This window comes from Lasioglossum baleicum, chromosome 13 (genome assembly GCF_051020765.1).
Source record: "Lasioglossum baleicum chromosome 13, iyLasBale1, whole genome shotgun sequence".
In the NCBI taxonomy this organism is placed as follows: domain Eukaryota; kingdom Metazoa; phylum Arthropoda; class Insecta; order Hymenoptera; family Halictidae; genus Lasioglossum; species Lasioglossum baleicum.
In genome coordinates, this window is record NC_134941.1 from 7630114 (window position 1) to 7646091 (window position 15978).

At 33.6% G+C, this 15978-nt stretch overlaps 2 protein-coding genes across 4 annotated transcripts in view; one reads left to right on the forward strand and one right to left on the reverse strand.

Annotated features, from left to right (window-relative positions):
- Positions 1 to 2741, reverse strand: part of Milt (trafficking kinesin-binding protein milt) — a 46104-nt gene extending 43363 nt beyond the window's left edge. The window contains exon 1 of the mRNA XM_076436701.1: positions 2520 to 2741. The gene's annotated coding sequence lies outside the window, so the exon portion shown is untranslated. The remainder of the gene's footprint in view (positions 1 to 2519) is intronic.
- Positions 170 to 15978, forward strand: part of LOC143215023 (uncharacterized) — a 58779-nt gene continuing 42970 nt past the window's right edge. For 2 of the 3 annotated variants that reach the window (XM_076436711.1, XM_076436712.1), the window contains exons 1-5: positions 11159 to 11740; positions 13773 to 13967; positions 14256 to 14510; positions 14836 to 14971; positions 15380 to 15493. In XM_076436711.1, the coding sequence (XP_076292826.1) occupies positions 11552 to 11740; positions 13773 to 13967; positions 14256 to 14510; positions 14836 to 14971; positions 15380 to 15493 (889 nt within the window). In that variant the 5' untranslated portion in view covers positions 11159 to 11551. Of the gene's footprint in view, positions 189 to 11158; positions 11741 to 13772; positions 13968 to 14255; positions 14511 to 14835; positions 14972 to 15379; positions 15494 to 15978 lie in introns of those variants that run through there. The other variant, XM_076436710.1, reaches the window with a different exon arrangement.

The window sequence follows — 15978 nt, forward strand, 5'->3', positions numbered from 1 at the left end:
TTCTAGTGGTCGACCAAATTCTCGGGAACGCGTTGATTAGCAATCGGAGCAATTCATTCTATTCGGATGTGTTGGTTTCGTGAACTGTACGAAGGAATCGCTGCGAAAGGATATTACGATATGATTGTTACGTGAATTTAAATTGTTCAGTGCGTCTCTGTGTGCATCTGTGTTCAATTTTTAAAAGGGTGAGTTGTTAAATTATGGAAAATTGTTCGAATGCGGTTATAAATCGTGGAATGAGTGAAACGTAAATATAAATCATAATGGTTGTACGTTTTTGTAAATGGAATTTTATATTATACTATGATCCTAGTAAAATCTCACAGAAATATTTTAGTATTGAAGATTATTAAATATTTATTATCAAAATGGTAAATGTCAGAGAAATTATAATTACATATTATTAATTTCTTCAAAGGAGAAATGGATTATAACCTTTCAATGAGTGACAGTAATGATTTCAAAGCTTCTGTTTATCATTTTTATTAGAATTTAGTGAAAAAGAGATTTGAAAATAATTTATAATAGTGAGAAACTCTTGAAGTGACATCTATGAGACACGTAGTATAAATAAGAATGCTCTGCAAACATCATGAACCCCTGATAACTTGTTTGCAATGATTAACGAAAGTGTGGAACGTTCAACAAATTGTTATAAATTAATTTACAGAGATTGAAATCAAATAACGTTCATTCATTCCATTAGTGATGCAATAAGGTTTTGAATGCGATTTGCCTTATAAAATTTCGTTAAATATTTATCCAGTGCGTATTTTTATCAAAAGAATATCCTGTAGTCACGTCATAATTAATTTAATTAACCTGTACAATTATTTGATTCATATAGACGTCATTCGCATTTGACAGAATCGCAATTTTATTTAAATTTATTGCAATCATCCATAGAACATAAAAAAGTAAATCTGTTTTTAAATATTTGGAGTCTATTTAATTTAATGCGGACGAACACTTTTTTATCGACCAATACACCAAGACACTTTCCGCAATAACGAGATGGCGTATTAATTTAAGAACGGAAGAACCATCGAAGACGAGTGGAGCAATAAAAATTGTTTAAAAATCTTGGATCTTTTCCAATGCGGCTAGATTTTCTTGTGTATCGTCCTCGCTTACTTTCCACTGTCAGAGAACGCTCATTATAATAATCTCTCGTTATTTTGCTACCCGACTACTACGACGTGGAGTATGGACCTTGTTTCTTGCGTCGCCGCAATTATTATGCTTTTATTTTAACCGTGCACGTACAACTATCTCCGTTTTTGCGTAATCTTGTCTGTAATACCTCTTGTGGCGATCTGAATCTGCACAACCATCACTAAACTGCAGATACTGATGCATATTCACAATTTGATAAACAATTTGCAATAAAGATCCACAATCTACTTCCAACTATACAATTGATGTTTAGAACCATTCGCTGCTTTGTTTAACAATTTTTTAAAATGTATTTTTGAAGGTACTTCTTGCAGACACATTAATCTTTTGATTATTCCTAATACAGTAACTGTTCATTTAATTAATTCGCCAGAAACTGAGTGATTGAATGACAATTTTGATCATCGGGGTCAGAATAGACCCGGATTATGGATTATGATCCTTATGCAGCCAACCAAAATGTATAGATTATATGACACCTTTTTGTATTTAACATACAGTTACTCGAATTAATATACGGGCGTTATAAAAAAGACGATAACTTTTTTAATATTGTACTATACGATTTGAACTTTTTTGGGAAGCTGGAGCAATTAGTTTACTACAGAGTGTGAAAAAATTTTTTCAAAAATTGCAATTGATCGGAATTGTAGAAAAAATACTAAAAGTTGAATTTTACAACTTTTTTATGTGAGCCTATATTGAAAATTTAAAAAATACGTTTTGTAGATCTGTGCCAATTAAACATACATATTCTGAAAATTTCGTAAAATCGGTCGACGTTGCAAACGTTTAATGATGGTAAAAACTGCAGATTTTCTCTAACTGCAATAAATCTAAGGATTCTTATATCTTTCAGTGCCTGTCGTTTTTTCCCGCATCAACCGATTTCGATGAAACTTTCACAGTGCATACAATTGACCCAGACCTACAAAACGTACTTTATAAATTTTCAATATAGTCCCACATAAAAAAGTTGTAAAATGCAACTTTCAGTATTTTTTTTCTACAATTCCGATCAATTGCAATTTTTGAAAAAATTTTTTCATATCCTGTAGTAAACTAATTGTTCCAGCTTCCCAAAAAAGTTCAAATCGTATAGTACAATATTAAAAAAGTTATCGCCTTTTTTAGAGGGTCCGAGTGTAAATTAATATATTATATTAACGAGCAAAGAATGGAGAATTCAGAGAAACTTTGTAATATTTTTAGAGGAACATTAACAAGTTGTTGAAAGAAATGTAGTACATAAATGGGTACCCGGGTGCCCGACTGGCTACACAAGGAGTTAACCGTGGACCACTGTACCCTACGTTGCAGTAAAAATGTCGAGTACTCACCGGTGATGGTTTCAGCGTCCTTGGTGGTGACCGAGGGAGATGTAAGTGTATGCGGTATTTTGCCCCTTGCCGATCTAAGAGCCTGAAGGGCAGCCTTTGCCGTGGGCGATACCTTGAGTGCGGTGGCTTTCGATCGAATCGAAGCCTCGGGCCCCTTTGGAGCCGCATCTTCCACGGCGGCCAGCTTGGACGCTGTGGCGACGAAGGATTTCGCCTCTCCGTCCTTTGTCAGCGATCATGCGTACACAACAAACAAAACCAATTAATTATATATCGACTTCAACCGCTTTTATTCAGTCTAACACCGTATTCGAATAATAGAGCTTTCAGGCTCATCGGTATCATCGGTTCGGATAATCGAGGTTGTACTGAATTGTGGCTTAACCGAGCAAATATGCTCCGAATTATTTAATGTTTGGGTTCGTTTTAATCAGAAAAATGTCACAAATGTGTTGGTAAAGGTTTCATAAATAAAATAATTGAAATTATGAAACTCTTGTCATAGGATCAATATTGTCTCATTCGTGAGTATTTTATTTTTAGTAAAAAAAAAAAGAATATCGTATCCTTTTAAGTCCAGAGTATATTATTTTAAGAATCGATTAACTCTTTCCATGGAGTATTGATATTGATTTGAGGTAACCTAGTTTCCAGATATGACGACTTTGAGTTTATTAAATTTTGGATGAAGCTTGCAGAATTTATTAAGATGTATCCTATAACGATTTTATATTACAAAATCGTTTCCTCTCACACGTAACAAAATTCTGAAGGGACGTTCTAGCTTCGCGTGCATCATCCCTTAGAAATCTCTGATTCACTATCGCGCGAACCTAAAACTGTTTCTCACGCCTACTCCGAAGCCTACTGGTGGAACAGGAACACAAATGTGCACCGTTTCCATGAAATTCATTTCGGTATTATGGTCTCGCGACAACTGGACGTTCCGCCGCTGAAAGTGAACGGAATATAACGGTGTCCCTACTTAACGTTTCATGTACCTATATCAACTATTCTATGCTTTCTTTTTTAATAAGAACATGATACAAAAATTACGCGAAACACATGTTTCGGAAATTAAAATCATTGGCTTATTATTGTAATTTTGCATAAAAGCAAACTGAAAACTTTTCCACAGAGAGAAGCTGTTAAAAATTAAGAAAAACCCTTGAAAAATTGCAATGCTAAAAATGCTGTTGATGAACGCTGTAGAGTTTCAAGCAAGGACGAAACATAGCAGGAATGTGCAAAAGAACAAACTTGGTCTATAAATAAAGAAATGTGTACATATGTTCGCTTCCGATGAACCGTGCGCGACTACCAGGTTCACGCTTATAGTCATTCGCAACACTTAGGCTTAAAATTCTAAAAGAAATTTCGATATATGTATCACGTGCTGAGTTTCGAATTCTGATAAATTAATTTCCGATAAACTGCAGATAGTATTGATAAATTTTTGTTATCTTCGTTGAAATATGGAATGGATACTGCTTACTACGTTTCTATATAATCTGAAATATTCTTGCTAAAAAAGCATACATAAAAGCACAGAAAATTATAAAACATCATTACTAAACTGCGAATTTTTATACAAAATAAATTGTGGTAATAATAGAATAATTTTAGACAATAAAAAGAAATTAATAATCTTAACAATGTAACAACATCCTTCAATTCTTCTGTCTGTACAGTTTAGTATGTGACCCATTTCTGCCGTAAATGCATAAAATCTGAATCACTACCTAATGATTTGCGTGCATAGTAAAATTAGAAAGCATTAAAAATCCGAAGAAAACTTGTCGATACTTCAAGAGAATATTAACGAGAAGAATTGTGAGAGAATTCTAAAAAATTATTAAGTAATATCACAAAGTGTACGTTTGATTCTATAAATGATGATGACGGCACACTGTCAGAAAGATTTCCTCGTCGCCTGACGATAATTGAACGCTTCCTCGAATCGATATCCAGTTTTCTTATTCTGCACGTATTAAACAGTCACGTTTGTATTAACATTTAATTTATGCATGACGACCGTTATCAGTGTCTTTGCCTTTAATATTCACGAAGGTGCTTCCTATGTATCTTCGATGCACATAAGTATAACAATTATGATAGACGCAATTAGTTTAAACGCATTGTTTTTGCTCGGGGTAGTGAAAGATAGTGAATAAATGGTTCTTGATTATAATAGGTAATAAATCACACAAAGCACTTGTCGAAATTTTCCTAGAGATTTTACCATCGACTTGTTATCGCGCCGAGATAAGAACGAAATAAGAAAACATCACCTTCGATTCGTGCAACAGTATGACGGTGTTAATTACTCTCTACGTAATTGCAATGACACATCTGTGACGTTGTTACAATTTTCCTTTTTTATGATCAATTAATAAACTTCTACATTGAACGTGAAACGCGTACTTTTTAAAATCAAATTAGGAATGTAAATAAGAAAAAATGAAGATATAACAAAATAATAAAAATAGTAAGTGCCCATTAAAAAAATTTATAGACTGTATGTAGAAATAGTAATACCCCAATAAAATATACAATGAAACATAAGTTTAAGGAGCTGTCTTTATCTGTTGCAAAACCACTATGCCCATTGTTTGGAGCTAGCTCCCTTTCACATCAAGTGAAAGAACATATTTTATTAAGAAAGAAGGAACATATTTCACGTGTGAAAAATGGAGTTACGTCTTCATTGCTGCACACCCTTCACTAGCAAAATGAGATATCACCTGACTACCCTGCAGAAATTAGAGTATACGTAATGTACAAACCCTCGGACGATAAATCGATAAGATACAGGCTCTCAGGCGCGACTTCACAGTTATAAAACCAAAAATATTCGACCGTAAAACAGGATTCAGCTCAGAGTGGCCTGTTTGCAGGTTTGATACGAGAGATACTCAAGTGCGAAACTGTTTAGCCTGAGAGAGAGTCGAGCTAGGCGAAACGCGAAATTATTCAGTCTATCGTGGATATTTGCGCGAACAGCTGTTCTACATTATTGCACACATCGCCTCTTTCAGTTGTCACGGTTTGCTCCTGTTATATTGTTTCTAAGATCTAAAGTTTCGTTTTGGAAATTGGTAACACGTCGACACTGAAATCGATCGCTCGAAGCTCTAATTACAACCTGCAGGTCGATTCATTTCGAAGAAAATGATATTTTCAGTGTTCAAAGCGAAAAATGTTTGCGAGAATAATGTAAATTATCTGTTCCGATAATAATGAGAGGAGAGTATCAAAATATTTTAATAACATATACATAAAATAATTGTATTATGTGACTTCAGTTTTATTATACGGGAAAAGTTAATTGTCAATTGTCTTCAATGAAGAGGAACATGGAAATTGAAAGTGGAAGTTGCTTCTGACTCAACCCAATTAACACGAACGAAGTGGGGGTGTACTAATCGCTATACTCTCTGTGAAACTTCCAAAACAAGATCGCAGAATGCTATAGCTCGTACGAAGATTATACTGTACGTACACATCATAAATATTAGGATACTTGAGAAAGTAGAAACAAACAATTTTACAATTTTTAGATCACTTGATCTTCAAAACTATTTTTTAAACTGATACTTTGGAATATTATTAATGTACGTATTATAAAGTAATTTTAATTAATTTTAGCATATCACACAGAAGCAAAAATCCACGATAACACAGCGGCCAAAATACATTCAACGGAAACTGACTAGAATCGAAGATACGAACCACTTATAAGATGTTTGTGTTTAATATGACGCACGTATACAAAATACGTGAACAGGATAATTATCTGAATTACACCTGTACGTACTTCAACATATATTCTTACTAATGCAATATTAAAACATTAGCAATGGTTGCATAATATTATACAGGGTGTCCCAAAAATGCCGGAAAACCTTGAAAGGGGTTTCTGAGGTGATGTGAAGTAAGTTTTTCCTTTACGAAAATGTTTTCCGCGGCTTCGTTCAGGAGTTATTACCGAAAAACACGAACCAATCAGAGCGCGGCTATAGAATCCGTCCGTTGTAGCCGCGCTCTGATTGGTTTTTCGTTAGTGACTCCTTAACGAAGCAGCGGAAAACATTTTCGTAAAGGAAAAAGTTATTTCAAATGAGCTTAGGAATCAATCTTCTCAACGAAATACATATTTGGGACACCCTATAGGATCTTATGAACGGAAAGATATTTATCTTGGAACTCTCGTCTTATGCAAACGAAATTTTTCGAAAACAATTTTAATCCATTTATCTTACATGTGTCTTTGTAGATATAATCAACGATTCCTGGGATTAAGAACACATATTTCAATTTTTTCCCAATTTGAATTGAAGTCTTTGTTTCGTGAAATTACAATCAGATTAAAACAATGCATTGTTTCTAAATATTACAATAGGACTAAAGGCAACGTCGTGGTATCATTAAGAAATAATATTATCTCGATCAGCTACGTTTCTCACGAAGATATGAAAAACCATGGGTTGAAAAAATTTTTTAAAAATGAACTTACAAAGCTGAAAGATGTAGAGCCATTTTCACCGACCGGCGAAAGTGTTGATTTCGACCCTAAACTACGGACTCCGTCGTAAGTCAACTCGGCGTTGTCTTTTTCGCAACTCGAATTCTGAGGCTTCAGAATTCGTCTGGCAGAATTCCGCCGAGCCTCGGCAAACGCGATTCCTCTGAGTATCATTTTCGCACGAACCGATCACACGAATTGTCACCTTAGAGAATATTTTCCACTACAGAAATACCGCTCTTGCGACATAAAAATTTGTCTCTCGTCTTGCTTTATGATCGATATTTTTCCACTCGCGTGTAGATCTATTGTCCCAACGATTGATAACGATAACGGGAAGCAGGAAATTTTGAAAGAAATTTTTCCCGACTCGACGAAACTTATTCGTTGTTTATTATACTGTTTGCGATATTAATGTTACGAATATGTGTTTCACTCGGTGATGTGAAACTGAGAATGCGTTGGAGCGTTCGTAGATTTGTTTTTTAATGCCTCTATACGCGATTATTCGTTCACAATGCCTTTCAACTTCCGTGTTTGCAGAACGAAAGAAAATGATTTGCAGATTTGTTGATTTTCGGCGAAACTGCACTTGTGATTGTGTATAATAAAAATACCACGTTTTAATGCGGACACAGATAGTATCCCGAAACTTTCAAACAAGCAACTGGTTACCTTCTGAACAACTTATCGATCCCTGCAGATCACTCTATCTTTTTCCCCCTCGCCTTATCATTTAATATATGCTGATAACAATTTTACAGTTAGATTCGATATGCTGTTGAGTTTTTCTAGTGTCTCGTCTGTTAAATATAGCCGAGAGATTAGGTGTATATTACATCTAACTTCATAGAATGTTTATTTAAGTAAAGAATAAAATTATGTAGCTTCCAGTAAAAATTAAGATGCTTTGAGCAGATTTATTTAATTCTTTCTATGAAATTAAAAGAGAATGTTTATACGAATGATTATAGAAGCAGCTTGAGGAGGGGATAATAAAAACTAATTTTATGGTGTAAAACTATATAAATGAATATACACACCAAATAATGAAACAATAGTATAAATTAAATATTTGTTCACCATTTTAACTAGTCAGTGCACTTTCCCTTCTGTTCCTGCAGGCGTTACTATTCTAATTGTGAGAAGTCTACGTTGAGATTAAAATGACAGTTGTCTGATAAGGCGCAACCGTTTGATTATTGATTGTTTCATTGCATTGAACGTTGCACTGAATTAGTCGCAAATTAAAATATGTCATATCTGTGTTTGTTAATGTTTAGTAATGTCCTACTGTTAATCGATAGTTTAGTCATACTATTTAATATATAATCGAATTTAAACTTTTCTAATTAAGGAAATTAAACAAATGCAAGCATTAAAAAGCAATAAAAATATGAAAAACATAGTTGTGTGAATTATGTAATAAATTGCAAAACAATTTTTAACTTGTTCAATAATTCCCTGATCCCATAAAAATAAAAGAAAGTAATTGTAAACTCACCGTGGCGTAGTATGTAATTTTTGGTTTCCACTAGGGAAACCACAATGATCACCAAAAGAAGACACTGTACAAATTCTGCAAGCATAAGGAAAATTGTACAATTATTGTAATAAAGTAATTTATAAATATTCTTAAGCATACACGGAACGAAATAATAGATTGAAAACTTTTACATGAACTTAACAGAAGAAATTATTTTGGAAAAGAAACTTGCATATACACTAAGCGGAACTAACTCAAGTGTAAAGCTCATTGAATGGGTTTAATAGATAGAAATCTCATTATCAACAGAAGGATCTGTAGATCTAAATGATTAGATCTTCGGTAGACACTAAAGCTATTATATCGTACAACACTGATATTATAAAATTAAAGAACAATTAAATTAAATGCCTAATACAATATTAAAAACAGCGACCCAATAATATTATTATTGAAAAAATACATGATATTTTAATATATACTTTGAAAAACTAAGATCAGATGTTTCCCTGAATATAAGATAAAAATAAAGAATAGCCTAGCATTCAATACAAAATAATTATTGTAACATGAATAAAAATTAAATGTATCATGTGCGAACAAGTGACATGTAGTTCAAATAATAATCATGTAAACATAACATAGTATCTTATATTTGTAAAATGTGATAGTATGGTATAGAGTCTAATATTGTTATTAGATTTGGTAGTTTATACACTTCGTATTTTTATTATTAGTTACAACACTCACAATTCAGTACCTATGCAACTAGCTCAACTCCATTGTGTCACATTAAAATACTGTAAAAATTCTGCGAAAATTGTGTATTCTTTTGTAAACATGAATCATCTTTAAATGAAACCAAACATAAAAGTGCATTTGGAAGAAAGGTTAACCTAATAAAGGTTACAGTAACGTTGCAACCTCTAACATGCACGATTAATCGCGAATATTGTGACATACTGTTATTAAAACAAAATCGAGAAAATGGTGAAATTAAATACCATAATCAGGGAATAGTTCATGATGTTCGTTATTACACGAGAGAATGAAATTGGAGGACAATGTATCGATTAAGTTGTCCGCAGTAACCTTTCGAAACCAGGTTAAAAACAGTGATCACAATCCTCGCATTGATTTTTATTTTTCAATGTGTTTTGTCGTTGTCTGACAAATTTTCATTTATAAAACGTTCAGAATGGAGAAAGAAAACATGTTACAAAGACAATGAGAACGAATGGCAAACATAAAGATCCGACTCACCTGTCTTTCCGACATTTTCTGCTTGTGTCACATAATTGACAATTGTCAGGAATATAGATGATTTATCGTCAAATATTTTTTCACATTTACCACAACGGAACAATATGTAAATTTTCCTAAGAAATTATTTTCCGAAGAAAATTCGGGCGTCCATGACGGCCCGAAGCTGTCCGAAGCTGCGAAGACGATCATATACCGGGTGATGAAATTTATTTGAATTCACAGGATGTGGAAAAACTATCTATAGTCACGGAAGATTCCCTCTGATTGTCTTTCATTATCAGTTGTTATACAACTGCAATGTTATAGACATATATATATTATCTTCCTAAAGTGATACAAAACACACTCAAATATTTGTATTTGAATTTTCTTTTCAGAGTGCAGTCGTCTTATCTTTGAAAAAGTTTTAACTTTTTCGGTTTATTTGTGCGTAAAATAGAATGCTATTCAAAGAAATTCTACTCGCAGAAGAAAATAGAATGTTATTTTATACATTACTAGATAATTAACAAATTAAATCTAGTATAACTTACATAATATATTATTCTTCCACCTCGTTATTGCAAATTTTATAACAATCCAAATATATTAAATATATTTGATTCGATAAATCTTATAAACTTCTGTGAAATAGTAGAATGAGAACAATAGATTATTGATGACCCTATGGAATTACCTAATTTATTTTGGAAGTAATAATTTATATATAAGATATATTTTATACTTACTGTTCAATCATACTTTTAATCACTGTTACATTTCATAACAATATTGATACAAAAATAATTGAAGTAATCTTCAATTTTGTTTACATTTAAAATTAAAAATAAATGGACAACATTGCTTTTGTTTGTACAAAACCATCAATTATTACATCATATTGTGCATGCAGTACCTATTCCAAAATAGAAAGTGCATTAACGATAAAAGTGACTATTATTTATAACAATTTTGTAGCTAAAAAGTATTGTGTCTTATAAGATTCTACTGAAGACAACGCTCAAATCAGCTCAAACCACAAACGAATGAATGATGAATATTCCGGAAAATCTCTAGATAAAGTTCTAGTAACCTGGAAGTCGAAAATTTTTTTTATTAAAAGTAATTGTTTCGTTCCTTTTTGTATATATTATTCGAAATATAATGAAAAATATACTACAATAATCTATATCGATACTAAATAAATTCAGAAGAATGTTACACCATGAAAAAACAAATAAAACAAACTATACGTAGAGGATTTATTTTGTCGCTTTACGTTTCTCGTCGGCACGTTGGCAGGCCGTCTATCGATTCTCCCCACGCACACATCTCCTCTTCAGTCATCGATTGCACTTTTTGCACCTGCCATTTTTTTTCCAGAGTAATGGGAGCCTCATCTGAAACCACTGGCACGAGGGTGCATTAAAACAGGCCACCCTAACCTGTGAAGCCACCCTCACCCTCTTCGTCTCAATGAATCTTCCATAATTCGATATTTTTCAAAAAATCTCAAAAGTGTCTCCTGGAAGGAACCAACAAAAAAAAGACAGAGAAAAAGATATACAGCATTCGAGAAGTCAAAGTGTGCGACGAGGAAGGGAAACAGCGGTGCCGTCAGTAAGAAGGAAAAAGAGGAACAAGGATAGAAATAGAAGAAGGTGAAAGTAAAAGAGAGACGGACAGAGGGTGGGTGGTGGGGGGTTCCTCGGGCTTAAGAGAGAGAAAGAGAGAGAGAGAGAGACAGAGGAGGTCGAAGGGAGTCGAGCGAGGAGAATGACGGATAGTCAGCAGCAGTTTTGCTTGCGTTGGAACAACTTTCAAGCTAACATCACCAGCCAATTCGAGGCCCTCAGAGATGACGAGGACTTCGTCGATGTCACCTTCGCCTGCGATGGTAGGCGTCTCCAGGCGCACAAGGTTGTCCTCTCCGCGTGCAGCCCTTACTTCAAGGAGTTGTTCAAGGTTAGAAAACCTTCCCCGCCTTGCTTCTCTCTTCAATGCTAGTTGCTTGATACACCCCCCTCCCCGCCCCCGACCCCGTTCATTCTTACCTTCTTCAAGAATCATGCTTTGGTTTTGATGCGGTCAAATTAAAGTATGCTTGACCAAAATTTTCATCTATACGTGTACGTGTGTATAGATCTTTGTATGTGTACGCGTGACGTCTCGTGCAGCAGTCTCATATATGTTTTGCATGCAATCGTATGCATAAGATACATGCTTTTCCACATTATTTTTTCTTTATCGGCAATTAACGTTTGCTATCAACTAATTTCACTGTAATGTCAATTGTTAGTATCGTATTTTACATTCATATGATAGAATGATTTTAATGAGCACTAAAAGAATTGTGGATAACATGAAAATGTAGTCTGCTGTGATAGTCATCTATCCATGTGCAACATATGCTTTTGGTTGCAGAATGTCTCTTCTCTTTGAAATAAAACTGGAAACTTGACTTTAGAAATATTCATAGGTAGATAAGGGATATTTATATGTATAGATTTTCCTTCGTATAAACAAATGTTTGGAATAATTTTTCGTTCAATGGGGATACGCAGCTCTTTTCATAAAGAGTTTTAATGTATTGAGGATAGACGAAGAACTTTATGATATTTTTAGTATGAAATTTGTTTAATTGCATTACATACTCGCAGTATGTTATGTACTAAATGTAAATTTGTAGCCTATTTCTATTCTACATTGTAGACGCAAGAAAGTTAAATTGTATTTTGTTCTTTTTACTTTATATTATATAAGTTTGAAAATATATCAAATTATATAACTTTACAGAAAAAATGGAAGTTTACATATATGAAAAGAAAAGTACTTATGGTACTACTCATTACGGTACTACTCATTAGCTACGGTCTAATGAAAAGGTTCAAAGTTATTATTTGTAAAGATTTACTAGATCTATTGCTAAAATGTAATTTATATTATGTGTACATGTCCTGAAAAATAAAGAAACAAACATTGAATATGAAAATATAGAATGCGCATGATAAGCAGTTATTCTTTTGTTAATGTTATTAACAAACAGATAGTGTTATTATTTTATTTAGATTTCCTTAAAATTAATAATGTAACAAATATATGCTCTGTAATCATTGCTAATTTTTTTAAATACCTCCCCAAACTACAATGTATGCTAATAATTATGATTTAAACTTTGAAATTTAATAAATATACATTTTATTCTTTAACGATATTGTAAATTGTTATTATTGATACTTCCAAATAATGTACTACTTCTAGATATGTATGAGATTGTAAATACTGATTTTTCTTAAAAAAAAGTCGAAAGCAATTAGTCTTTGAGTCTAAAACTTTCAATAATTTTAAGACTTGATCTGAATAGAACATTAATTTATGAGGGACCTGCTTTGCACATCACTGCATGAAAAGTCATTTTTCTCCTCTCATGATGTGTGTTAAATGTACTGTCTCATTGTATTATTACCTACGAGTAAATTTGTTCAGGCAACTGTATGTAGATCTGGTTAATATCTTTTAAAATTCAGAATTAATAAACATATGTTCTGAAACTAGTCATTACAAACGTTACAAATTTTAATTTGCAACTTTGTACTATTGCACATATGCATAAAGCTTATGAAAATAGACTCCCTTTGATGAAGCTATTTTATAATTGAAGAAATATTCGTAATTTGGTATGTTCTGGGTGTATTCTTTGTTGAATTATTATTTGTTATACTATATAAAGCTAAAAAGTAACACAGTTGTCAGTAAACCTATCAGTTACATAAAAGGTGCTGATTATAAGCTTAATTTATTCGTTGATTTGTCATACTAGTTGTGATAAATACCTATACATATTGCGGTAATGAATATTCAAGTAAATATATTTGTCAGAGCATATGAAATGGCTATAACATTTCATTGTTAGTTTTTTAAATTATTCTGAAATTGATTAAAGATATAATTCTGTAGGTAACTATATTTCTATTTACATATGAATTTACTTTTATAGACAAATCCATGCAAGCATCCAATAATATTTATGCGAGATGTGGAGTTCGAACACCTACAGTCACTTTTGGAGTTTATGTATGCTGGGGAAGTTAACATATCTCAAGCTGAATTGCCTACATTTCTACGAACTGCTGAGTCTCTGCAAATCCGTGGCCTCACCGACTCTCAAAATATTCAGCACAACAACGAAAAGGTTTGTAGTTCAGAAAAGTTACACAGACGTGTTTTCATTTTATGTTAATTCAAGTTCTAATATCTGCAAAGCTTTCGGATAATATTAAGTACAAATTATTTAAATGTCAATAATATTTTTTTGATCAACTAGAGCACATACAAAAAGTAACTAAGCGTAGATGCATTTGAATCAATGCGACAGGTAAAAAGTTATGCTAGGTGATTGAATTTATTTCTTTTAATCAAGTATTTATCGTTAAAGAATTTGTTCTAATCCGTTAATGTCATTGTAATTTGGTACACTCAGCATTTGAAAACTAACAACATACATACATCAAATGGCCGTGGGTTGATCTCACCAAGTTTGGAGGAGGACCGTAGCAGAACATCACCAGCCTCAAGTCCTCCACCATTGAAAAGGCTGTGCAAACGAAGTGATTCGCCTCAGATATCTAGTCCAGTACCAGCTGCAGTGGCCTGTGCTCCTGGAACGCCACGCACACGGCCATTAATTGAGCCCCAAGTTCAACTCGACTGCTACAAAGATCTCGATATTGTTGAGGTTAGCAACATTTCAATCAATTTGTAACAAGAACGAAATTTAGTGATAGCATAGCAAATTGCATAGATTTTTCAATACATTTTTGAGAACCTTTTGGTTTTTGTTATAACTTTTTTCAAAATGATCAATTTGCGTAGAATTTTGACTTACACCACTTTCATAAGTTTTAGCACAAATGTAAAACATAGTTCTTATATAAGATATGTGTTAAGTAAATAAATCTGAATAGATTACAATAGGAGAGCTCATTGTGTCATATATTGGTAGACTGTAGTTTGTAATGAAAGTAAAAGCAGATGTTCATAATCATTTTTTTGTACTTCAGCCAAAAATAGAATTACCAGAATATGGAAGCGATGATGATTGTTCTCCAAAGCAGGAGGTTAACACACTGCCAAGTCGTTTCCTTAGCCTTGACGGTGGCATGGAGGTTGTGCCATCTTATCCACCTTCTTATCAAGGTAATAATAAGCGGTTTTAGTCGTTCTGGGCACGTGAGGTGTGCGAGAACCTCAAAATGTTTGGTTGGGACTACTCAACCCGAAATTTTTGGGTTTTTGCACACCTCCAGTGCTTACCTATTAACATTTTACTTACCGAAAGCCTATTTTAATATGATTTTCAATAATTGTGTTGTACCAAAAGAAAGCATAGAAATTTTCTTTTACATTACACTCTCAAATGAAACTATTAGACGACGTTATTGAGGGTTAGTTCACAATGAAAATTGCTGTTGCTATTGAAGGTTCCATAGATTTTTCAAAATTATGCACCGGTCGGTAATGTGTTAAGGAAGTAAATTTCATTAATGAAAATATAGTAAATGTACATTCGAAGAAGAATAGTTTCTAATTAAAAAATGATTTTAGAAGGAGGAGCAGGGGGAGGAGGAGGTGGTGGAGGCGGAGGTGGCGGATCGTTGGAAGGAGGGCAGCCAGGACCATCTCACGCCAGCAATACGGAGCTAAATCAAGAACAACAAGGTAAGTGACCACCCATCCCAACCCTAATTCTTTGGTAGTTGCGAGCACCATTACAAACAGCAACAACCTAGCCGATCATGTCGGAGAGAATTTTTTGGATGCGAGTAGAAACATGGAAGGAGAAGGGGAACCTCGGTTTGAAATGGTAAGCTCGTGTAGCTCGGTAGCTCTTGCTAGGCGGTAGGAGAGAGAAAGTGAGAGAAAGAGATCGAATGAGAAAGAGAGAAAGTGTGTGAGAGAGAGGGACGAAAAGGAGGAAAGAGAGAAAGAGAGAGAGGGAGAGAGAGAGAGAGAGACATTTGACACTCGGAGGCGATTTTTTGATAATATTATCCAGGCGGAGTGCAGTTTGCGGCTGTATGTGTGAGAAAGTCAGCTGCGTGTACATACTCGGGCTCTACCTGTCCATTTTGTTTGCCAGATTTGGAGGGTATACTTCAGAATTATAGTTCTATCGTAACAGTTAGTTGATTCGGTTAAGATTT